The following is a 27,326-nucleotide window of genomic DNA, read 5'->3' as shown; positions in this document are numbered from 1 at the left end:
CTGATTCCAGGGATAGCCCTCTATCCACAGATCAACCAGCTGCCTCTAAGGTAAATGAGAAGCATGTAAATAAGTTGGTGCACAATCAAAATAATATAACAATTAGAAAAAAAGAGGTTAGGCCCAAGGGTTTGCCACTATGTGTGTAGATAAAATTACTTTGAAGTTGTCCAGGGGAGAATGATTTTCTTCATAATAAAAGTTGGAACATAGTTTTGCAAGCTGAGTGGTACCACTTGAGTGGTAATTAGATAATGCAAATTAAAGTGGATTTGGAAAGAATATGGAGGAGTCAAGGAACTGGAGGTGAAAAAGAAAGACTGGGGCCAAAGTCCTTATAAAAATGCCAAGCTCATTTAATTCTTTTTCTTTTTTCACAATGTGACTAATGTGGAAAATACACACACACACATACACACACACACACACACACACACACACACACACACACTCATTTGGTTTTTGCAAGGCAGTGAGGTTTGTTTGCCCAAGGTCCCACAGCTAGGTAATTATTAAGTGTCTGAGGCCAGGTTTGAACTCAGTCTCTTCTGACTCTAGGACTGAAGTAATACCCACTGTGCCACTTAGTTGCCCCTACATGTATAGCCTATATCAAATTACTGGTGGTCATGATGAGTGGAAAGACATGGAAAGAAGGTAAAAACACAGAACTCAAAAGTTTTCAGAAAGATGAATGCTGAAAATTATCTCTACATGTAGTTGAAAAAATAAAATAAAATTGCATTGAAAATATAAAAAATTTCCAAACCATATAAAGGTGACTTCATGTTATGAGGGTTCTTTTCAGCTCCAATTTCTCTTTGTCTCTATGTATCTGTCTCTGCCTCTGTCTCTGTCTGTCTCACTCTATTTCTTTCTCTCTCTCACAGGTCCATCAAAAGACAGATGTCAGAAATGAGAAACCATACAGAGATAACTTTATTTGTTCTTAGGGGACTGACAGATGACAGACAACTACAACTTCTGCTTTTGTTCTTCCTGTTTCTGAGCTACATGCTGAGTATAATGGGGAATTTGACCATCATCACACTCACTTTGGTGGATCTCCATCTTAAAACACCTATGTATTTTTTTCTTAGAAACTTTTCCTTCTTAGAATTATTATTCACAACTGCTTCTGTTCCTGGATTCCTGTACCACTTGTCAAGTGGGAACTATAGTGTGACCTATAATGCCTGTTTCACTCAATTATTTTTTTGTTTTTTATTTGGGGCTTCTGAATTTTTTCTCTTAGCTGCCATGTCTTATGACCGCTATGTAGCCATCTGCAAACCCCTGCACTATGCAACCATCATGAACAACAGAGTCTGTTACCAGCTCCTTCTGGGTTGTTGGTTGTCTGGGTTAATGATAATCCTTACACCATTTTCTATGGGTCTTGAGCTAGAATTCTGTGACTCCAATATAATTGACCATTTTGCTTGTGATGCAGCACCAATGCTGGAGATCACATGCTCTGATACACAGTTCATAGAAAAAATGATTTTAGCCTCTGCAGCATTCACACTTCTCAGTACCTTAGTCTTAGTGGTTCTATCTTATGCCTCTATTGTGAAAACCATTCTGGGATTCCCCTCAGTTGAGCAAAGGAAAAAGGCTTTTTCCACTTGTTCCTCCCATATGATTGTTGTCTCCATGACTTATGGCAGCTGTATCTTCATCTATATCAAACCTTCTGCAAAGGAAGGGGTGAATTCAAATAAGATTGTAATACTGCTTGCAACTTCAGTGGCACCAGTAATGAATCCCTTTATTTACACCTTGAGAAATAAACAAGTGATACAAGCTTTTAGAGATAGATTCAAAAGGATTTCCTTAATTTCAAAGCTATAATTGACAACTGCAAATCCTACCAAACTACTCTATTGACACAGATATGGTACTGATATCTCAATCAGAGAAAGATCATTATAGACCAATCTCCATAATGAATTTCTATGAATAAATTTTGACCAAAATACTATCAAGATGATTATAACAATATGGCACAAAGATTATAATTTATACCTAAGTGGCATTTATACCAGAATTGGAAGGTTGTTTCAATACTAAAAAAAATTCTTCAATATAATTGATCATAACAATAATAAAATGAACACAATTCATATGATTATTTCAATAGATAAAGAAAAAATTTTTAACAAAATACAGCAATCATTCCTATTAAAATAAAAAAGAACATAGGAGCATCCCTTAAAATTATAAGATGTATTTAGAATCTCAAACCCATCAAGAAGCATTCTCTATAATGGTGATAAACTCGAGTTTTCCCATTAAGGTCAGGAGTGAAACAGGGATTTCCCTTATCACCACTATGATTCAATATTGTTCTAGAAATGTTAACTATAGCAATAAGACAAGAAAAAGAAACTGAAGGAATTACAATAGACAATGAGGAAAACAAACTGTTACACTCTTTCCAAATGATGTATTAATCTATTTAGATAACCTTGAAAAAGCTAGCTTTTAATTAGAGAAATGCAAATCAAAACAACCCTGAGGTATCAATTCATATTTCAGATTGGTTAATGTGACAAAAAATGAAAATGATAAATGTTGAAGATGACTCTAGTACACTTTGGGCAGAGTTGTGAACTTATCCGAAGATTCTGGAGAACAATTTTGATGCCCAAAGGGTAAACAAAGTATACATACCCTTTCATACAGCAAAACCACCATAAGATCTATATGCCAAAAATAATACAAATGCGGAAAGGACCTGCATGTGTAAAAATCTTTTTAGCAACTTTTACTGTGGTAGAAAAAATGTTGGAAGTTGAAAAGTCAGATATCAACTGGGAAAGGTCTGAACAAATATGCTGTATGAATGGGAAGAAATTTTATTGTACAGTGAGAAATGATGGACTTGTATAAACAAAATAAAATGAGCAGAGTCAGGAAAACATTGTATCTGCACCATTCAGTGATAAGAACAAAGAATGACCCAACTCTTCTCAACCACACAATGATACAAGATTGTACAAAGGATTCACAAAAGAAAATGTTATATGTGTACAGATAAAGAACTGATGGACTCCGAATATAGATCTAAGTATATTTTTAATTAATTCATTCTTAATGTTATTCTATTATTCTTATTCTTCAGAAATTGATACTAATATGGAAATATAATTTACATGAAATTTACATGTAAACTTTATCAAAATGCCTACGTTTTTCAGAAAAGAGGAAAAGGAGAGAGGGGAAAAAAGTTTGGAACTCAAAATCTTATAAATTGAATGCTAAAATTTTATGATATGTAATTGGGAAAAGATAAAATAGCATTTAAAAATTAAAGAGATAATTGATATTCAGGTACAAAATTAGTAAAAGAAAATCAAAATAACTGAGCTCTTTTCTCTGAGACCTATGATCCAATTTTATTATCCTACTAATGACTACTCCCCATAGAACTTTATCTCATGACATTTTTCTCTTTTCTAGAAATCCTCACTGAATGAAGCTTTCCACTTTCCATTCTATCCCCTTTCCAAAGATTTTCAAGTTCTTTCAACCATCTCATACTTCATTTCTATAAAATTCAAAGAACATTTATTTAGAACCAACCATGCAAAAGAAATTTATCATCAAAAATTTTTAAGCTTTCTACATAAGTCAATATACATTTATTAAGTGCTTATTAAATACAAGGCACTATGATAAGCATAAAGATATAAATATGAAAAAGAAAGACAATCTCTGCATCCCACCAAGAAATTAAAATCTATTTAGCAACATAACACATATAAAAGAAAGTTGAAAAGTATGCCTAATTGACAGATTGAAGGATATGTTCAATTTTCAGATGAATATTACAAAAGGTTCTAATTCACTTTTTTCCTTTCTTTTCTTTATTTCTTTTTAAAATTTATTTAAAGCAATGTGGTTAAGTGACTTGCCCAAGGTCACACAGCTAGGCGGTTATTAATGTCTGATGCCAGGTTTGAACTCAGGTTCTTCTGACTCCAGGGCAGGTGCTCTAATCATTGTGCCACCTAGCTGCTCTTCTAATTCCTTTTTATTGGAGAAATGCAAATTAAAACAAAAAAGTGACAATGTTGGAAGAGATATGGGAAAAATAAGACATCAATACACTGTTGAAGTTTTGAACTGATTCAATTGTTCTGTAAAGCAATTTGGATCTATGCCAAAAGGGCTATAAAAACCATGTCTACCTTTTGATATGGCAATGTCATTACCAGGTTTGTATTCCAAAATCCATAAAAAAAGAAAAAGGAAAAGGGTCTTTGTATAAAAATATTTAAGTAGCTCTTTTTTGCTGGCAAAGAATTGAAAATTGAGAGATGCCCATGAAATAGGGTTTGACTGAACAAATTGTGGTAAATAATTGTGGTAGAATATTATTTAGTTTTAAGAAATGGTGGGCAGGATGCTCTCATAAAAACCAGGAAAAAGTTACATGAGCTGATGCAAAATGAAATCTACTAGGGGCAGCTAGGTGACACAGTGGATAGAGCACTGGGCCTAGAGTCAGGAGTAACTGAGTTCAAATCCGGCCTCAGAAACTTAATAATCGCATAGCTGTGTGGCCTTGGGCAAGCCACTTAACCCCATTGCCTTGCAAAAAGACCCCTAAAAAAATGAAATGTACTATGCACAAAGTACACAACCTGTGAATGACTTAGATATTTCCAGCAATACAGTGATCCAAAACAATTGTGAAGGACTTATGATAGATAATGCTATCCATTTCCAGAGAAAGAACTGATTGTGTTTAAATACACTTTTTTTTTCTTACTTTATATTTCTTGAGGGTATTTTTGGTCTATATGATCTTTAAAAATATGAATATTATGGAAATGTTTTGCATGACTACACATAATCTATACCAAATTGCTTGTCTTCTCAAAGGAGGTGGGGGATGTAGATGGAGGAAGTGAGAGAATTTGAAACTCAAAGTTATAAAAACATAGGTTTAAAATTATTTTTACATGTAACTGGGGAACAAAATGAAATACACAATAGATTTGAAAATTTATAAAAGAAAATTGAAAAGTGGGAGGGACAGTTCAGTTTACAAGCATGGTGGAGAAGTCAGTCAGAGAAATCCCAAAGTAGGGCATTGAGATATGAAGGGATGTTTGAGCTCAGCTTGCACTTAAAAAAAGGGTAATGATGAGGTGGATTAACAAGTGTTATGAGTTCCTGTAGAATGATAAAATCTTCCCAACGCTGAGCTTCCTGGGACAAAGATGTCAATAACAGAATATTCAAAGTTGTGCAGTCATGTGAAAGTCAATTTGACCTAGTGATCCATATTATAAAACACAAAAACCCAAATACTGAGATCTCGTGGTAGAACACTGAAATTAGTCTATGTAAATTTTCATATGGAGTTTGGACTGAATATCTCTAAAACTAAAAGGCAAAGCTCAAAAAAGTACATCAAGATTGAAAGATAGGATGCCCTGAAATAAGAAATCAGAAGTTATCATTTTCAACATTTATTAACATTTGCTTTTTTCTCTCAGTAGCAATCTATGAATTTTTCTCCCTCCTTAAAAAAATAATCAAAAAGCCTTTGACTCCTTCCATTCCAGAATCACTCATTTCTAGCATCATATTTTACAGATCTATAAGAGATAGTTTATTAGTCATAAGACCAGAAAAAAATTTAGTAAGGGCCAAAGTTTGTTACTAGCTTGCTCCCCAACAGATTTTTCTTTTGCATCTAGTGGTATGTAAAGGGGGAAAAGATTTTAATATTAATAGTTATTCTTCCATTAAGTACAGAATTTTTTTTAAATAAAAGGTTGTTAAGGAAATGTATTCACCTATATTATTTCCTCTCATCAAACCTTTGAATATATTAACAAGCTATCATTAGCCGTGATTTTAGTGAAGGTAAATTTACTGTGTAGCACCTGAAGGTACCTTTTTAACTCACAAAATGGGAACCAAGTCTAGGGATATATAACGTCTGTGGTATTCTCTAGGTTTTAAATCCAATCGAAACCACAATTCCCTAACTTCCATCAATATATTTTTTTCATTACTCAAGCACAGAACACAATGACTTCAAAGCAAAAATATTTAATAAGGTAGTACATAATAAAAGTTGTAATAAAATATTCCTCAAATAAAACTGAGAAAAACAGCTCATTACTGATTGAACGATTAGCTAACAATTAAAGGAAACTATAGGAAAGAAACATGTATTGTCATTACATATGCATGAAGGCATAAGTGACTCATGCGTCTAATACTGCACAACTATAATCTTTATTTAATGATGTTGCTATTTAATAATACTTTTATTGCACTGTTCCTACACATATGCTTCCTATTTGTCTTTCCTGGGTTCAAAGGATTAAAAAATTGAATTAGTACTTAGAATTTTTCTGACATCATATACATTGTGTTTTCTTATTAAAATTAAGATGGTGGATATATTCAAACACAGATGCAGAGTCTTAATTTCATTATGGTGTTTCTTCCCAGGTTGAGCAGCAAGCAATTTTCATTACTCTGCCAAAACAAAAATAAATGAGTGGTTTGGACTTAAACTGGGAGAGAAAGGTACAAAGGGATGAGATTTATAGGAGTACGTAATGCTGAGCATTAGTTTTACACCATAACTAAGTGATTCTCTTGGGAAATTCCGAGAAAAATATAAATATACCATGATTATTAAACAGATGAAAATGTGCTTTTCCAATATTCTGCCTAGATGATATATGGTTTTGTTTTTTATTTTTTATTCTTTTATCTTATTTTTTTCAATTACACACAATGATAATTTTCAACATTCATTCATTTACAAATTTATGTGTTTCATTCATCCTCTCTCCATCCCCTGCCCAAGGCAGTAAACAATCTGGAAAGAGTTGGTTTAACTTTTATCTATATTAATCCTATTGTGAAAAAGGAATTAGAACTAAGTGGGGACAAAAGATATTATGAGAGAGAAACAACATAAAAGAAGTTTTAAAGTGAACAAAGGATGGTTTGTTCTGCATTCAGAATCCATTTTTCCCTTGGCAGGTAGTATTTTTCCATGCTAGATCTCAGGATTGTTCTTGATCACTGAATTGCTGAAAAGAGCTACATCCATTATAGCTGATCATCTCACAACACAATGTTTTAGATAATGTGAACCATGTTTTCTTGGTTCTGCTCATCTCAGCATGCATTCAGGCAAATCTTTCCATGCTTCTTTAAAATCTAGCTGCTCATAATTTACAGAAATAGCAATTCATTATATATATAATAGATGGGCTCTGAGAATTCTTTCTCATCTTTCTGCATTCCTTCTAATCTTAATTGCATTGATTTTATTTGTGCAACCCCTTTTTAATTTAATATAATCAAATCATCCAATTTGCCATTAATAATGTTTTCTGAGTTTTGTTTGGTCAGGAATTTCTCTTTCCATAGATCCAACAGAGAGAGTATTTCTTGATTTCTTAATTGGTCTATGATATTCATAGAGGATGTGAGATGTGGATGAAATAAGTATATCCATTATCTTCACTGCAATTCAATATTTTATTAGAAATGCCATTTTTAACAATAAAACAAGAAAAGCAATTGAAATTCTTTCTTTACAGATGATATAATGGTATACTTAGAGAACCCTGGAAAATCAACTAAGAACTATTTCAAACAATCAGCAATTTTAGCAAAGTAGCAGGATTTACAGTATATGTCACACAAATCATCACTATTTCTATATATTCCCAACAAAGCACAGTAGCAAGAGATATAAAGAGAAATTTCATTTAAATTTGCTGTAGACAACAACAAAAAAAATAATCATGGAAATCTACCTCCCAACACTAACCCAGAAACTATATGAATACATTTATAAAATACTTTTATACAAATAAAGTCAGATGTAACTAATTGGAAAAATGTCACTTGTTCATGGCTAGACCAAGCTGATAAAATAAAAAAATGATAATTCTATCCAAATAAATTGCTTATTTAGGATTATATTAATCAAACTACAAAAGATATACTTTACAGAGCTGGAAAAAAATTCATCTGAAGTAAAAAAAAATCAAGAAGATTGAGGGTATTAATGAAAAAACCAAGTAAAGGAACCTGATCTAGCCATAGAATATCTACAACTATTTTATAAACAACCATTATCAAAGGTGTCTGGTACTGGCTAAGACATAGAATGGTGTATCTGTGGATTAGATTAGTTACAAAAGGAATAGTAGTAAATGACTATTTGATAATGCCAAAGACACTAGCTTCTGGGATGATTTGATTTAAAAAAACCTGTCAGGAAAATTGGAAAATAGTATGGCAAAACCTAGTTAGATCCACATCCCACACCTTCTACCAAAATGAGGTCAAAATGGGTATAAGAAGATTAAGACCTAAACGGTAATACCATAGATCAAGTAAGAGAACAAAATATACTATATCTGTGGGATTTATGGAAATGAGAGAAGTTTATGACCAAACAAGAGAAAGAGAACTTTATAAACTGCAAAGTGGACAATTTTTATCAAATAAAATTTAAAAAGTTTTTCACAAATAAAATCAATGGAGTCAGAATTTGAAGGAATGCAGAAAATTGGGAAACAATTTTCACAGAAACTGTTTCTGACAAAGCACTCATTTTTAAAATATGAAGAGAACTAAATCAAATTTATAAGATTACAAGTCATTCTCCAATGTAAAAATGGTCAAAGCATATGAACAGGCAGTTTTAAGATAAAGGATTTAAATCTGTTTATAATAATATGAAAAAATGCTTCAATTTCTTAGTGATTAGAGAAATGCAAATAACAACAACTTTGAGGTACCACCTCATGCCTCTCAGATGACTAAAAAGAAATATGGTCAATGTTGAAGATGATGGGGGAAATTTGGAATACTAGTGCAGCATTTTTGTGAACTGATGTGAACTGATCTAATCATTCTGCAGAGTAATTTGGAACTATACCCAAAGGGCAAAAAAATTTATCTAGCCATACCACTATTAGACCTATATCCCAAAAAGATGATAAAAAATTGGGAAAAGTTTTACATTCAAAAATATTTATAGCATCAAAGAATTGGAAATTGAGGGGATGTCCACCAATTGGATAATGGCTAAATAAGTTATGGTATATGAATAATTGGTATTACTATTATTTTGTAAGAAATCACAAGTGACCAGACTATAAAGAAGCATGGAAAGACTAACATGAACTGATGTTGAATGAATTTAGTAGAACCAAGATAAAACTGGGCATATTAACATTTTGAAATGATCAGCTATGATGAATGCATATCCTCTCAGCAGATCACTCAGCAGCGAGCAAGGAAAATCCTGAGAGACTTTTAATGGAAAATGCCATTCACTTGCAGAGGAAAAACCTGTGAGATCTGAATGCAGAGCAAAGCATTCAATGTTCACTTTTATGAAATTCTTTTATATTGTTTTTTCTTTCTTATGTTTTTCCCCCTCAGTTCTAATACCTTCTTAATAACATGATTACTAAGGAAATATGTTAAACATGATTGTGCATGCCCAACTTATACCAGATTGTTTGCCAACATGCTGGTGGTGGGGGAGGTAAAGGTAGAAAATCCATATTCAATTAGGATATTTAAAAAAATAATTTAAATAGCATTGATAACTTTACCTGAAAAGCATACAAACCTTTTGACCATTTATCAACTGAGGAACGGCTCTTATTTTTTACATATCTGATTCACTTTTCTATGTTTGAGAAATTACATCTTTATCAGAGAAATTTATAACATTATTTTTTCACACAGTTACTACAGCTTACTGGGTTTCCCTCCATCTTCCTTCCTCCACCCTATTTATTTTCTCTCTTCTTTCACCCTTTTCTTCCTCAAAAGTGTTTGTGCCTGACTATGCCTTCCTTCAGTCTTCTCTCCCTTCTATCACTTTCCTCTTCCTCCAATCCTTTTCCCCTCCTACTTTTCTCTAAGATAGATTTATATACCAATTGAGTGTTTTTTCCTTCTCTGAGCCCATTTCAATGAGAGTAAGACTAACTCCCCCTCAAATCCCCTTTCTTCTACTCCACTGATAATTTTTTATTGCCTCTTTTTTTTATGAAATAACTTACCCTATTCTACCTTCCCCTATCCCTTTCCCAGTATATTCCTCTCTCACCTATTGGTGCAGTGGATAGAGCACTGGCCTCAGAGTCAGAAGGACAAGAGTTAGAATCCAGCCTCAGATACTTGATACTAACTAGCTATGTGACCTTGGGCAAGTCATTTAATCATGATTGACTCACATCCAGGGCCATTTCCAGTCATCTTGATTCATATCTAGCCACTAGATGCAGATGGCTCTGGAGGAGAAAGTGAGGCTGATGACCAAGCACAGCACCCCCTCACTCAAATCCAATTCATGTGCTTGTCATAGCATCACCTCCCTGATATCAGTCTTCTTTGAAAATGAAGGACAAACAAAACAAAAAATATCTTTATAATGAACTATATATATAAAATATATAATATTCATGATGGTAAATATAATAAATAACTACTCTAATAAATGAGAAAGTTCATATGAATTGTCAGCATGATCTTCCCATGAGGGATACAAGCAGTTCAACATCATTAAGTGCCTTAAGATTTGCCTTTCCTGTTTACCTTATTTTATACTTTACTTGTCTTGTATTTGAAGATCAAATATTCAGTTCATCTCATCAGGAAAGTTTGAAAGCTCCCTATATTACTGAATGTCCATCATTTCCCCTGAAAGTATGTTAAGTTTTGCTTAGTAATTGATTCTTGGTTGTAAACAACATTCTTTTGTTTCCTGGAATATTTCAAACACAATGATCCCTTATTGTAGAACCTGCTAAATCTTGTGTCAACCTAATTGTAGCCCCATGGTGATTGAATTGTTTCTTTCTGGATGCTTGCGGTATTTTCTCTTTGACCTGGGAGTTCTGAAATTTGGCTGTAACATTTCTGTAATTTTCATTTTGGCATCTCTTTTAGGATGTGATTGGTGGATTCAATTTCTGTTTTATCCTCTAACAGTTTTCCTTGATAATTTCTTGAAAAAAATAAGGTCTAGGCTCCTTTTATTTCATCCTTGGCTTTCTGGTAGTCCAATCAGTTTTAAATTATCTCTCTTGAATATATTTTCCAGGTCAGTGTTTTCCAGATGATAGTTTTTCCAATGAGATGTTTCACAATTTTTTTCTAATTTTTCATTCTATTGGTTTTGTTTTATTGTTTCTTGATTTCTCACAAAGTCATCAGCTTTCCTTTGCTCCATTCAATATATTAAGGAATTATTTCTTCAGTGAGCTTTTGCATCTCCCTTTTCATTTGACCAATTCTATTCTTTAAGACATTTTTTTCTTCATTGGCTTTTTGGACATCTTTTCCCATTTGACTCGGTCTGGTTTTTCAGATGCTACCTTTTTTCAGTATTTTTTGATAGCTCCTTCACCAAACTGCTGACTCATGATTTTCCTGCATTACTCTCATTTCTATTCTCAATTTTTCTTCTACCTCCTTTACTTGATTTTCAGCATCCTTTTTGAGCTCTTACATGGTCTGAGACCAATTCATATTTTTCTTGGAAGCTTTGCATATAGAAGTTTTGGTTTTGTTATCTTTGTCTGAGTATTTCAATCTTTCTCATGACCATAGTAACTGTTTATGGTCAGATTATTTTTTCTTGTATTGTTTACTCATTTTCCTAACCTATGACTTGATATTAACTCTTTGTTAAGGCAGGGTTCTGTTTCTAAACTTTTGGAGGGGTTTGAAACTGTTTTCAGAAATACTTCTTGGGACCTGCACATTTTCAATTCTACCCAAGTCTTATGATCTAAGGAAAGGTTTACTATTCTCCTGACCTGTACTCTGCTCTGTTGGTGACCACAAGCATTCTTTTCTGTAATGGAACTTTGAGAAGGGTCCCTGCTCTGCTGTACCAGTAAGTTCTGTTGTGATTCTGCTCCTCTTCCTGGGCCTGGGATCCCAGACTGAGACCCAGATCGGATTATCTCAGTGTAAGCCAAGAGACTCTTTTAATCTCCTTCCAATAACCTCACCATCCTTGGGCTGAGAGTTCTGGAAGCAGCAGCTGCTGCTAATTCTGTGGTTTGCTCACTGTCATACTGCTAGAAAGTATCTGAGACAGAATTTAAAATTTGGGTATTACTGATTTCTAGCCTGCAACTCAATCCACTATGCAACCTATAACTATCAAGTGCTCAGACTAGAGCCCCTAATATGCTTTTATTTAGAATGCCTCAATGGAGACATCTGAGAGATCCAAATGAGAAATTGAAGTCTGACAGTTCTTTGTGATCAGTCAAGTAGAAGGAAGTAGAAACAGGAGGAACAGGAGCAGCAGGAACAGAGAAAAGCAAGATCAAGACTGAACAGAACTTTACCATATCCTGCAAAATATTTTTAAAAGGATTGTTCATAATAACAATATTTTAATAGGGAATGAATATTGCTGGATATCAGGAAAACAAAAAATATAGAAAATATAATATCAATAATAAAAACCATAAAAATTCTAAAATTGCTTCAATAGATGCAGGAAACAGGCTTTTCTCAATATATAGATCCTATTTCTGCATTTAAGAAACATTTTAAAGATGTGAATAAGTGTATGATGGACTTACCTCCTATTAGCAGTTCACTAACCAAAGATAATTCTAAAAGCCTTGTGAAGGGAAATGCCATCTTCATTGCAAAACAAAACTATGTAGTCTGAATGCAGACCAAAGCTTATTACTTTCACTTTTAAAGTGTTTAATATTTTCCCCCTTTAGTTCTGATTCTTCATTAACAATAAAACTAACATGAAATTATGTTAAGCATGACTGTTCATGTATAACCTATATCTGATTACTTATTATCGTGGGGAAATGGGGGGAAAGGGAGAAAGGCAGAAAATGTGAAACTCAAAAGGTTATGAAAAGATAAATGTTGAAAACTGTCTTTTTCAAGTAATCAGAAAAATTAAAATAATATTCAAAAAAGAAACAACATGATCAGTCTCTCAGTTTTACTCCATGTTGAGTTTACTCCATGTTGAGACATTCTTCCTAATGTCTGTCCAAAAATCACTTGAATAGAATTTATATAGAAACCTTTGTCTTCTTTTTCAAACCAGAAGAATGAGATTTTTTTCTCAATTTCTCACCAACTCTGCCTCCATGCAAACACAGAGTATGGAGTAATTGAGATCCACCAGTAAGAAAACTCCTGGGTATGGCTAGGTGGGTCAGTGGATAGAGCACCGGCCCTGGAGTCAGGAGTACCTGAGTTCAAATCTGGCCTCAGACACTTGTTATGTGGCCTTGGGCAAGCCACTTAACACCATTGCTTTGCAAAAACGTTAAAAAAAAAACTACCTACAAATGAACTTTGAGCTTCAGATCACCAGTGCAATAAATTAAGGTTCTGATGAATAAGAATAATTTTAAACTCTTTTAAAGAGATCAATCAGTGAAGCAGATTACATGCACAACATACAGAAGGAAGGGAACACAAGTTCATTAAACCCAAAGATTCTAAGAAGGAATGAATTACAGGATCTGATGCTGAGTGAAGGGAGCAGAACCAGGAGAACATTATACACATTAACAACAACATTGTGAGATGATCAACCTTGATGGATGCAGCTCCTCTCAGGAGTTCAGAGAGCTAGGACAACTGGATTAGATCAGCTATGGACAATGTTTTCCCCATCCAGAGGAAGAAAAACAAAACTAAACAAAAAAAAAATCTTCAGAATTTGATAAATACTACATTCACTTTAATTTAATTTAATGTTTTTTTTTTTTATTTTTAGGTTTTCACAAGGTGGGTAATTATTAAGTGTCTGAGACCAGATTTGAACTCAGGTACTCCTGACCCCAGGGCCAGTGCTCTATCCACTAAGCCACTTAGCTGCCCCTATATTAACTTTTTAACACTATCTCATGTATTTTTTCCATTAATTCTAACTTCTCATACTAATCTGTAAACATGTTTAACCCAAATATGTATATACAGTATTAACCTGTTAGTCACTGAGGGGAGAGGGATGGGAAAAGAGGGTGGAAGGAAATTTTATATCTTAAATATATATATATATATATATGCATATGGATAAATGTTGAAAATTTTTCATAATATGTATTTGTAAAAATAAAAATCAATTAATATATATATGATAAAAACAAAGCAAAAAACCCAAAGACTCCAAGTAGTAAAATTCACTATTTAACAATAACTGTTGTGAAAGCAGTATGGTAGAAATCAAATTTAAACCAATATTTATTACCACATACGAAGATAAGTTCCAAATCGATACATGATCTAGATATGAAAAGTTACATCATAAACAAATTAGAGAAGAATATACGTATCTATGGCTAAAGAAAGAGGTCATGATTAAATATGATTAAATTCCACAAGATAAAATTAACAAATTTTTATTTTATAAAATTTAAAAGATTGCATACAAATAAATCCAAATATCAGGAGAAAAAAGTAAATTGACTTAGGTGACACTTTTCCTAACTAAGTGCTTCCCATTGCAGTGATGAATGCAAATTTCAAGTAATGTTTCATTTGAATGAAATTAATTATCATATCCTTTTTAATCTTAACATGAACAAAGTTTTATTTATAACATTTTATCACCATATCATTGAAACTTAATGTCTAAATTGCTGACCTTGCCTGAATTGATCCTAGCACAGAATAAAATCAAAATAAAAGAAATAATAATTTAATTCTATGTGATAAGTAGAAACAGCAGTGTATATTCAAAACAATGAACCTATTAAGTTACTATGGTATGCCAGATTCTGTTAGATAGTGGTGTTTAAAAAAAATGAAACACCTGCTCTAAATTAACACATATCAAAATTCTGCATATAACTAAGTGAAACTAAAATGTCTTCATGATGTTAGAATGGGACTAAATAAGATCAATACAATAATTTTCTGCATATTTAGTGATGCAGTAATCAACCTATACTTCAATATGGAATTACAGGCAAGCCCTATATTATGAGTAGACATTAGTACTATCATTGATTAGAAATTTATCTATAACATGTTAAATTACTCTGGTCACTAATCAAATAGCCCTAACTTTCTGAGACCTATTGACTAATCTGTTGTATTTGAACTAATTTATGATATGGAGTAGTAACAGTCTTTATCAAAACTATAACCTTCTATCAATACACAAAATGGATAAAATCTTTCCTATGATCTGAACAATGTGTTTGTTCTTTAAAAAATGTTTATAGTTTAGTTTTAGACAGAGAAGATATTGCTTATAGGTTCAATTCTCTCTCACTATTTGAATCATTCATTTTAGTACATTACTTCATCTTTACCTCTACTTGAAATGTCTATTTCTGAAAAATATTTTCTTAATACCTTAACACAACTGAGTGAACTTAGAGTTCACTTAAGTGAACTTAGAGTTCACTTAAGTAGATGACTATAAGTCAGTAGCTGTTCATAATAAAGCTATAACTCATACCTATAGGCAATAAGGGATTGCAATAAATTATTTTTAAAAGGAACCTTACAGATTCTGGGGTTATAGCTATACCTCTCTGTAGTATAAAGTAAATTGCCCAGTTTTCCCACAATTTTCTGGTTGTTTTATATGTACCAAGCAAGATTTTCCAACAAAACTCCATCTTGTTGAAAGAATTAAATCTAATGGATCCTCATTAATTCCTGGAAAAATATAAAATTCTCTGTCTTTTTAAAAAGACCTTCTTCACCTATCTACAAATATATTACATCTATATAAATATCTATTTGATACATAATCTATGATTTAATCATAAAGGACATCTGATATCCCTCCATCTCCATCTCCCAAAGCTGTACACTTATACTTACTCTGTCTACCATATTTGGGAGGTTCTCTGTCCTCATCTCCTTTGTTGACTTCCTCATGTCCAAGCTAAAGCCCATCTTCTACAAGATGTTTCTACCTCTCTCATTTAATACTAAATGTCTTCCTTCCTCCTCTCCCACTTAATACTAAATGTCTCATCTCCAGTTCATTTGGTCTATATCTTGCTTGTACTAGCTTGCCTATTAGAAAATGAACTGTCTTTTGAAAGTTCACTTTCATTTGTATGTCTAGTGCTTAATGTGAAGCACATTATGACTGCTTAATAAATTATTTGATTGTTTGATTTGAAGGACTTGCCTAAGAACTCATGATTCATTTTAACGTGTTTCCTTAAATGTTTTTCTGAACTAAGGATGTAGTAGGAAAGGCAGAAACTTTCAATGTTGTTCTCAAAGATATCCTCATTCACCTATTCTCAGAGAAGACAAAGCAAAGATCAAAGAAAAAAAGGGAGGATCCAAACATCAGAAGGTTGTGTTTTTAAATCTTAACATGAACAAAGTTTAAAGTTTTATTTATAACATTTTATCACCATATCATTGAAAATTAATGATCATATCCTACTCAACATATACTATAGATATACATATTTTATGGGTATGCATATTGTATATATATATATATATCTATATATATATCTATATATATATCTATATGAAATTTACAATGTTATCTCCTCCATTAAATATGTCTTTAAGACAAGGAAAATGTTTTGTCCTCCTTTGAACCCAGTACTGAATCTAGTGTCTATACCAAGCATTTGGTAAAAGCTGGCTGTCTAATTGAAATCCTAATTTATTAAGAAAGCAGTACATTTGCATAACACATAAACCTATATGCATGAGTTATCAATGGGGTGCATATTCAATTTTTTTAACTGTTGGAGATAGAGGCTCAAAAAATTTTGGAGACCACTGTTTTCCACAAAGTGAGGAAGAGCAGTGAGATGTCACTCTTCTTCCATGACTAGACTCATGATCTCTACTGTGTCTGATGCAATTACTTCTTTTTCCATTCCATAAGGGTTCTGGCCGCACAGCTACATATTTCATGTCTTTTGCCAAAGTTGATTACAATGGTAATTCATTAATGATTTTTGAACTTGGATTCCCAAATGGTCCTTTCATTTGTGAATTTGGTTGGTCCCCATGCACCTGTAGCACATTGGACAGATGAAACAAATATCCTCTGGTGTTTGAGTAGAGTTTGAAGGGGAAACTGTCTCCCTGCTCAGATATAACAGGGGATCCAAAAAAAAGGCAGGCCCTGAGAGTTCATTCTCTTTTAAATGGTTCTGTATTTCTTTCAGCAACATAAATCTCATCAAAATATTTCCTGCATTTAAAGCAGGACAGGATCTCTAATGCAGAATTATTTTAGAGTTGCTAATGAGGGAGAGAAGCTTAGTGAATTCCAAAAGATGGGAACCTAGGAAAAATTCCATTCTACTTGTAGAATATTATGGATTTTTGCAATAATGTAGCCAGAAGTAAATAAATGCATTTCTAGTGATTCACCATTAATCAGTTTTAAGGTATTCCAGGGACTTTTGTGCAAAAAATGCTCATGGAGATCTGAAGGAAGGGAAGTAAGTAAGATAATATTTTGAGATATTACTTTATTTCTCTTTTATTTTTATTATTTTTGAACTGTGGTGAAAAAATAGATGGGGCAGATTCTGTGTACAGGAACCACAAGGTAGGTAGGTAGGTAGGAAGGAAGGAAGAAAGGAAGGAAAGAAGGAAGGAAGGAAGGAAGGAAGGAAGGAAGGAAGGAAGGAAGGAAGGAAGGGAGGGAGGGAGGAAATATAGCAATTACAAGGTTTCTGATGAAAAACGAATAGTCATTTCAGAGATGTTTTCATTCTTTATTAAATGACCCATGATATGTACTCATTGGTAATAGAAGTTTAATAGGGTCAGATTCATATACACTTGGATTTTATGCTAGTATTTTCACTTTGAAAGGTACAGAATCTCCCACCAAATGCTATCTCCCCACTCTCATGCTAAACAATTCCTAAAATTTCACAAGGTGATATTTCCTTTGAATGAGCAAGCTATACCATTGAAAAAATAAGTATATCTGAGAGAATTAAAACACGAAATAATTTGGTAATTGCCAAAAAAACATGAATTAGCTAAAAGATCCTTTTTAGAGAATATCCAATTTGTGAAAGAATTCAGAGAGAAAGGGGATGGAGGGTGGAGGGAAAGATAACTGTGAAAATGGGGCATTCACTACAATGGAGAGGAAAATAGAGTAAGGTCCACAGTGGAAAGTGTGAGGTAACTAAGCTCCTGCAAATGGGGCTTATAAAAAGATCAGGTAGATAGAACCAGAGGTAAGTTTTTTAGAGGCTATAGTTTTTAACACATATGGCCTCTGAGTCCTCTTCCTTTGAAGCACTAGGGATGGTGAGGTTATTTCATATTTCCTCTAATCATGGCTCTAGGTAATGTAGGTCAGTGTCTCTTTTTTTTTTGCAAGGCAATGGGGTTAAATGATTTGCCTAAGGACACACAGGTAATAATTAAGTGTCTGAGGTCGAATTTGAACTCAAGTCCTCCTATCTCCAGGCCTGGTGCTCTATCCACATCATCTAGCTGTCCCAGTCAGTTTCTCTTACTTCTGAGAATGCATTTAACATTGGATCCCCCATTATGTTATTTGGGCACTTAGCTGGAGTTGACCCAAACCATCTTAACCTTCAGAGTTGAAGCTTCATTTCTCCAAAATCAAGGGAAAAGTCTTCAGGGTTCTTGAGGGATAATATAACAGTCAAGCAAATCCTACCACAATTAAAAATTAGGGACTCCTGAGGAAGATCATTACAATGTAGAATGGAAAAAAAATTGAATGAAGTACATATGGGAAACATTTGTTTAGTTATTGAATATCATTAATTAGTGATGACAGAAAAGCAATTGTGGGGCACAGGGGATAGAGCCCTGACCCTGAAGTTTAAAGAACCAGCCTCAAATTCTATCTCCTTAAAAAAGGAAAGAAAAGAAAAAAAAATTGTGGCCAGGCACTACCTCAATCTGAGGAAAATTTTCTGTCCTCTGGTCTTATAATGATATGTACAGATAGACTACACACATGTCAGTAAATGGACAAAATCACTATTGAAAATTGATGTCTACTATCTCAGTGGATAGCTGCAAGGCCAACAATAATATGACATATGAACCAATGCTGCCTGAGATCAGTGTAGAAAATAAAATTATCAGATAGAGTGACCCAAGTCAACAAAATCAGGGCAACCTACCAGAATCCCTTCATTGTAGCATCACATATGCCATCCCCTGATTTCATGAAGGATAAAATAAAGATAATTCTGTACTTAGTACAGACAAAAAATGCATGTTAAAAATTCAACAAATACTATGGATGTTCCATAATTAAATCTAACATCTGAACCTGAGATAGTCCTCAGAATTATAAGGACCTTGACACGTGCTCTTTGGTGGAAATGGGGCCAGGGTTGGATTGTTTTATGTGGGTGAGTAGCTAGATGGTCTTAGGGGTATGGGGAGCTCTCTTTTTTAACACTATATGTTACACATTCATTGAGTTTCTTCTATTGTAGTTATTTCCTTTGGAAGAAAATTCCTTACTGAAAAAGAAAGCAACCCTAAGACAGTTGGCCCGTGATGGGACAATTTCCAAGTCTAGGAGTATCAGTTACACAAAGAAATGGATTGTTGAAAGAAGGAAAAATGATTATTTAAAGTAGCACAGTAATCTCTAAGTGTCATAGGATGGAATTTGTCAGGAAAACCAACTCATAGACAAGTTGCTACTAGGCCACAATTCTAGCTCAAGAAGTCACTCTATTTAGAATCATTCCAAAAAACCCTAAGCAACAGACAAATCTCCTCTTAATAATCATGTATTCAGGAATCTGAGATCATTGTTTTATGACTGACGATGTCTGCATCACTGAATTCTTCACTGGATGAACAGGTAATTATGGGATATAGAATCCGCACTTCTCAAGATCCAGGAAGAATTTCTCTTACAGGACTTTGTAAGGAAGATTTCACAGTAACCAAGCAAAATCCATTCCTATAACTAAGGGGGTTCTCCTAAGGAAGTACAATTCCTGGGAGCATTTAGAAAAAATTGAATATAGATGGGAAATAATTATGTAACTAATAAACAGAATTACCTAAAAATTAGTGAGAAATAATTGAGAAATCCTGCTCAAAATAAGTTATATTGCTTGTTTTTTTTAACTTTAGAATCACAAGGAAACAATGAGCAGACAGAGATGGCATCTACAAAAATGGAAAGTATCACTGACAAAAGTGAATGTCGGAGTATGGTTAATTCTCATTGCAAATCACAAAATGATTGAGTAAATACCTTGATCCTTTTTGAAGTGAAAATAGAATATACAATCATCAACATAAAGATCCAGAAATACAGGGGAAAGCACATTAGCAACTTTATCATTCATTACATATAAACAGCCCCCCAAAGGAAGGGAAGAAAGAATTCTAGGTTTCACTCTCCAATAACCAGAATCTGTGCAAAAATAAACCCATCATAAATTCCTACTGAAAAAGATGCAAAGATTTCTATTTCTTAATGGCTATTCCAGTCTCTGAACAAATTGTTTTACATACTGTTACCTCAAAAGATTAGGAAAAAGGATAGCAGCAGAGAAATATAAGCTAGCCAATATTCCCCCTCAGGTCAATCTTCTGCAGCAGCAAAGTAGTGGTACAGTTATATTTATATTAATTCACTTCCAAAAACTGCCACTTCTATATTATAATAATAGATGGCCTTCTAATATTTAAACTATTCCTTTGGAAAGAATCATTATCAGCTATTAATTAGACCTTTATTAAGTCTTTTGATCCTTCAATGAAGAAAGAAGTCATTGAATAGGGAGTCCAGTGCCAAGATGAAAAAGGTCCTAGGTAAGGAGATTGGATAATGAAGCTTGAAATTATAATGGTAATCATTTGTAATTAGAACTTTTCTTAAGCTAAATCTTCCCATCTGTTCTTTGAAAGGTGTCACAGATAAAAAGTTCAGAGGACATCTAAGAGGTTTAGAAGAAGAAAGCTGATTAGTCAAAGTGATAGAATTGATCTGCAGGCATGTCCAATTATTCTTTAGGACCCAAGGGAGTGTTGGGTGGGGGGCAGTTCTTATAAAGGAAACTGGAATGATTAGCCATTTTCTTCCCTAGTACATACTTTTATCAAGCAGAAGTTGAATGACTTTTCCAGGGTCACACATCTAGGAAAGTACTAGATATTTTTTGATTTGAACTCAGCTCTTCTTGTCTCCAGGTCCAGCCCTCAAAACACTAAGGTACCACCTGTCTCTAAGGTAAGAGAGAAGCATGCAGAAAAGTTGATTCGCAATCAAAATAATATAGAAACTAAAAATGAAACAATTTAGAAAAAAGATTGTTAGGGTAAAGGGTTTGCATTGGTGGTGGAGATGAAATGATCAAACAGTTGTTCAGAGAAAGAGTAATTTTCTTCACTCCTGATACAAGTTTGAACAAAGGTGCTAAGCAAACTACCTGGGTTTTGGGCGATACCTTGTTAATCTAATTCAGAATGAAGCAATGTTTTCTGAACCCAGGCTCACTTAGACTGAATGGGCTAGGGGAAAAGGAGCCTGAGCCCTTGGATATTCTCAACTAGGTTGGGTGTGGAGGAACAGATATGTTCCACACGGGCTGTGGGTGTCTGCTCTGTATAAGATTATGCTTCCTCCCTTCATTTTCATTATTTCCACCCATCACATTGTGTTCCTTTAGCAACATGCTAACAACTAATCCCTTCTTCCTGAACCCAATTAATATTTTCCCTATCTCACAAATGTTCTTTCCTTCCCCATCCTATAAAAACCTGACAAAACAGTTAATGATCTAACACATTATATTAGAAGGTATCCCCCTTTATTAAAACTAGCACCAATTGGATGAGTATCCTCTGTTCCATCACCACGCTTTTCAATAAGAAATTTGCAGACCATATAATGTTTCTGCTTCCCATTAAGGACCCACAGGGTTGATAAATCTAAGTGTGTTTGTTAATCTGGAACTCTAAGACAGTGGTTTGGTGAGAAAACAGATGGTCAGAAAAATAGCATGGAAATCGGAGATGAGAGGTCCTAGGTATTAGTTATGGCAGCAATGATAATGCTTCCAAGATATAGTACAAGATAGATTCAGGCAAGTGAGGGTATTTTAGGTAGAGATGCCTAACAGGCTACACCTTCTTTAGCTACATATCCCTAAAGGATTTTTGAGATGTGGAGAGAATGGTTGCTGGGTCTGGCGGTCATTGATGCTTTCCTTTAAGACTTCAAACTAAACATTTATTCTGTTCTGTCACTTCCCTCCCCATAACCATCTCAGCATTTCATTGGTTAAAATAGGTAAACTCTGAATAAATAAGTCATCTGGGTTAACCTGGTCTGAGTTCTGTCACCTTAAAAGATAGAGCTTGTTCATGGAGAATAAAGGACTTAGAGCAAAGCTAAAGATGCATGATCTGGTTGTACCAAAGTCTATTTTTATTATGGAAATGAGAGCCTAGAGAAGTCTGAAGTTTAAGAAAAGAAATTGAGCTTTTAAAAGAGGTGCATGAATGTACCTATAGAATCAATTTTTATAGAATCAATTACTTAAGTTCAAAGTTCAAATATACTACTCTAACAAAAAAAATCAAGTACCATGGTCTCCATTTAACAAAGAATTCACAACATAAGAACTGGAAATTGGTAATAACTACTAAAATGCTGTAAATATAAATTCAAATTAAAACAACTCATTAAAAATCCAAAGTTTTATCTCACAGGGTTCATACATTGGCAAAGTCAAAAATAAATGAAATTACACAATTTGGATCGCATAAAGAAATACAAGCACACTGGTTTGCAACAGCTAGAACTAAGGATTCATTAAAATGATCCATAAAAAGAATTTGAAATTTTCTGAGAAAAGTAAAGAAACTATTCACAGTCTTAGCGACATTGATCTCACTACTGAGTATATAATACAAAGTAGGTCAAAAATAGAAAGAAGGATAAATATTTCATGAGGTCATGGAACTTTCTGAGGAAACAACAAAGTGATATGAAGTGAGTGCTGAATAGCTGAAAACTTTGTGCTATGAAAACTGTATATTTGACATAAACTATCAAAGATGGTCTCTGCTTAACTTTAACTTAACAAGACAGTTCTAGCTTAACTTTTATTTCTAGGCCACAAAGGGATTCAGTGAAGAACCTGTATCTGGGAATGGAAATGAAAAAACAAAAAAAAATGACAAGCTTTTTAGACAATACTACTTAAAGTTAATTTGGAAGGATGAGATGGAGACAAAAAAGAAAGACAGATTAAGGACAAAAGTATTTACCAAAATGTTTTGCTCAGTAACTGACAAAGACATTGAAAATAACACAAAATTGGCATGATTTTTTTTAGCCAGTGAAAGAAAAAAATGGCCCCAAAGTGACTTTAAGCATTAATATCCAAATTATATTGCTGAATTATTTTTGATGGCTCTTCTCAACTCCAATTTCTCTCTCTCTCTCTCTCTCTCTCTCTCTCTCTCTCTCTCTCTCTCTCTCACTCTCACATACAGATTCATCAAAAGACAGGAGTCAGAAATGAGAAACCAGACAGGGATAACATTATTTATTGTTCGAGGATTGCCACAGCTGCAGGTGCTGCTTTTGATCTTTCTGTTTCTGACCTATATTTTGAGTGTGACTGGGAACTTGACCATTATCACTCTCACTTTGGTAGATCATCACCTTAAAACCCCCATGTATTTTTTCCTTAGGAACTTTTCTTTCTTAGAATTATCATTCACAACTGTCTGTATTCCCAAATTCCTGTACAACATGTCAACTAGGGACTATACTGTGACATATGATGCATGTTTCACTCAATTATTTTTTTGGTATCCTACTTGGGATCTCAGAATTTTTTCTCTTGGCTGCCATGTCTTATGACTGCTATGTAGCCATCTGCAAACCTCTGCACTATACAACCATCATAAATAACAGAGTCTGTAACCAACTCATCTTGGGTTGTTGGCTATCTGGGTTGATGATCATTGTTCCAATTCTTGGTGAGTTTCTTGAGTTAGAATTCTGTGACTCCAATATCATCGACCATTTTGTCTGTGATTTATCACCATTGCTAGAGATCACATGTTCTGATACACAGTTCCTAGAAAGAATGATTTTAGCCTTTGCTGTGTTGACTCTCATCATCACTTTAGTGTTAGTAGTTCTATCTTATTCCTCAATTGTTAGGACTATTTTGAGATTCCCCTCAGTTGAGCAAAGGAAAAAGGCCTTTTCTACGTGTTCCTCCCACATGATTGTTGTCTCCATGACTTGTGGAACCTGCATCTTCATCTATATTAAGCCTTCTGAAAAAGAAGGAGTGGCTATGAATAAGATTGTGGCAGTACTTGCAACCTCAGTAGCACCAGCAATGAACCCATTTATTTACACTCTGAGGAATAAACAAGTGATACAAGCTTTTAGGAATACGTTTAAAAAAGTTTATATTTATTTCAAAGCTATAAAAGGCAATTGACATTCAGGTGCAAAATTAATAAAAAACTGAATGGCTTTAACCTCTTTGTATTGGGTCCTGTGAACCAATATGGTTCTCTTACTCATACTACCTTACCCACAAACCCAAATTTCAAAGCTCCTTTTCTCTCCTATCCAGAAATATTCAATGAGGTTTTCTCCTCCCCAATCCATCCCACTTTCTAAGGTTTTCACTTGTTCCAAATACCCAACTACATCACTCACAACCATCCAATCGGAGGCAGAGGGTAGTGATCAGGTCAGTTACCAAGGCTTATGAGATTCTACTACATATTAAGTCTTACTAATAATGAGCTCCTGGGACAAGGTAATTTTATAAATCAGAGAATGCTCAAGGTAGTAAAGCTAGAAAGAAATCAATTTTGCCTGATGATTCATGTTATTCAACATTTACTGAAATCTTCTTCCAAAATATAGAAATGAGACCTGTATAAATCTTCATATGTGTCTTTTGGCAAAAAAAATTTGGAAGGTAAAAACCAAAGACTCAAAATAAAACACATCTTCAAAACTGAAAGTCTAGGGGGTCCCTGAAATAAGAGATTATTTATTTTCTTTCCTTCACTCTCTCCCTCACCATTGAACAATTAAAAAAAAAAAACTCTCACCAAAATATATTTAGTAAAGCAAAGCAAATGTTCAGAAGCATATGATCACATTACTGGGAGGAAGTGGGTAATTCTATTTAGTTCTCTGGAATTGTTTGTCATTGCATTAGGCAGATTATGAAAGACTTTTAAAGTTGATTTGCTCTATGATATTATTGTCACATATATTGATCTAGATCTGCTGAGTCTGACCAGTTCTCACTATTGTTGATTCTCATTAATTTTCTACCATTTTACCTCTCTCCCAGTTTCCTTCTGAATCACTGATAGTCATTTCTTTTTTGACAGAAAATGAAAATTACTCCCTTCTTCAATATGGATAAAAAGCATCATAATGATTCTTAAGGCCATCTTTGTTTAAATATCTCTTCTATTTTAATTATGAATGATAAAGAGCAACATCTTCTATAAGTCCAAAAAATATAGAATACTTAGTCAACTCTTCAATACTGTGAACCCAGAAGAGACAAATGGGGAGTAAATGTAGTAGGACCAATGCAGTAATAATATTATTAAGTAATAGTAACATTAAATAAGGGAAGTAGTTTTTCAGCTTTAGTAGTATGAGTTCTCCTACCTTTCCATCCATCTACAATATGTTTCATTCCTATTTGTTCCTCTAACAGTATATATACTCTTCCTATGCATACTATATAAATAATATTATATATATATATATTGCAGTCTCAGTTCTATGTGAGAGATATTTTACTATTTCATTTATTAACGTGATACCTTATTAAATAAATTTGATATGAACTACTTTTATTCTCTGCTTGTGTAATGAAACTAACTATATTATATAATAAATATTGTGTTATAAAACTAAACATATAAATAAATAGAAAAGGTAATGAATTTGAGTGGATGCAAACCAGGAGACTACCTCAAAACCTAGTCTTAGAACCCATTTTTTGAAAGGTAATTCCAGATGTTACAGAGTGGGTTTACCTTCCCTCAAAACCATAATAATTTATGAGGCTCAATCAATACATTTGTTTTTATAAAAAACACGTTTGCTTATTAGTCAGGCAAGAGATATAATTAATTCTAAACAAAGGCAATAGATTTAATTTAATGCTATCGAATAGAAAGAAAAGTAAAAATGAATAATTTCAAATTTTTAAATTGAATAGCCAGGACAGGAACTCTACTCTATCTGCTGTAGCAATGCTTCAAATATTGGAATGTATGTAATATTAGTGTTGCCTACCATTACAGTTTTATGTATATATTATTTTTCTTATAATTAATATTAAAAAGAAAATATATAAGCAAAAAAAGCCTAACTTTGGGAATTTTACCTACTTCACTGTTCCAATAGAAAGACCTTAATAATCCATCTATTTGCTTGGAATTTTTTAAGGAGATTTCTGCTCTGCTTTTTGGTTAAGATGATCTAACTCAAAGTTGAGAGAGAGAGAGAGACAGAGACAGAGACATTCTGAGACATTCTGAGACTTTTATGGAGTGATATAGTTTGCACATAATTTTCAAAAGTAAATAAAAAGATTTCATGATAAGTATTAAAGAACTGCATTTCTTGAATTCTATTGTTATTATTTTCTAATGCAGGGTACCTCATGACTGATAAAAATTGAAAGGTACTAGATGAGGTATCCACAAAATTCTCCTTACCTTCCTGGGTCAATGAGAAGAGATGATATTTTTTCATGAACCTAGATTCAAGAAAAATTATTATAAAGGAAAATGTAAATTTTTACCTATGACCCCGAAGATTGACCTTAGAAGCATAGAAAATTGAGAAGAGTGACACAGAATAATTTAGGACATGTGGCCCCTTTCTATATATAGGGAAAGCCAACAAACCCTACCTTTGGGCTATTTTTCTTTTTATTGACCTGCTTCCTAGTTTGGGGACTTTATGTGTTTATATTGGTGAAAGCGGGAAAGGGCCCAAAGTCAGAAATTTATGAAGGACTAGAGGATCACATCCTTTCTAGCAGCCCTTAAAGGATCTATCTTTTTTTCCATTGCTTTTGTAAATAATATTTTATTTTTTCAAATTACCTGTACAGTTAGTTTTCAACATTCACTTTTTCATAAGATTTTGAGTTCCAATTTTTTCCCTTCCTTCCTCCTGTATACCCTCTCCAAGATAGCAAGTAATCCTATATAGAACATACACATGCTATCTCATTAAACCAATTTTCATATTAGTCATGTTGTAAAAGAAGAAAAAGAACTTAAAGAAAAAA

The 27,326-nt window shown here is 33.4% G+C and overlaps 2 protein-coding genes across 2 annotated transcripts; both read left to right on the top strand.

The window, feature by feature from the left end:
- Positions 1–906: 906 nt before the first annotated feature.
- On the top strand, positions 907–1,854 carry LOC141511574 (olfactory receptor 6C2-like). The gene has a single exon (XM_074220712.1). The coding sequence runs from the start codon at positions 907–909 to the stop codon at positions 1,852–1,854; it is 948 nt and encodes a 315-aa protein (XP_074076813.1).
- A 21,682-nt stretch (positions 1,855–23,536) lies between these two features.
- LOC141512162 (olfactory receptor 6C2-like) lies at positions 23,537–24,479 on the top strand. Its single transcript, XM_074221016.1, is given in 2 exon segments — positions 23,537–23,821; positions 23,823–24,479. Coding segments are annotated over 2 exon segments (942 nt in total).
- The last annotated feature ends 2,847 nt before the right edge of the window (positions 24,480–27,326 follow it).

Source organism: Macrotis lagotis, chromosome 2 (assembly GCF_037893015.1).
Source record: "Macrotis lagotis isolate mMagLag1 chromosome 2, bilby.v1.9.chrom.fasta, whole genome shotgun sequence".
Classification (NCBI taxonomy): Eukaryota; Metazoa; Chordata; class Mammalia; order Peramelemorphia; family Peramelidae; genus Macrotis; species Macrotis lagotis.
This window is presented reverse-complemented; position numbering and strand designations above follow the sequence as displayed.

What these genes read in the sequence shown, in the direction of transcription:
- LOC141511574 (XM_074220712.1), top strand. Translation starts at nt 907, where the DNA reads ATGTCAGAAATGAGAAACCATACAGAGATAACTTTATTTGTTCTTAGG.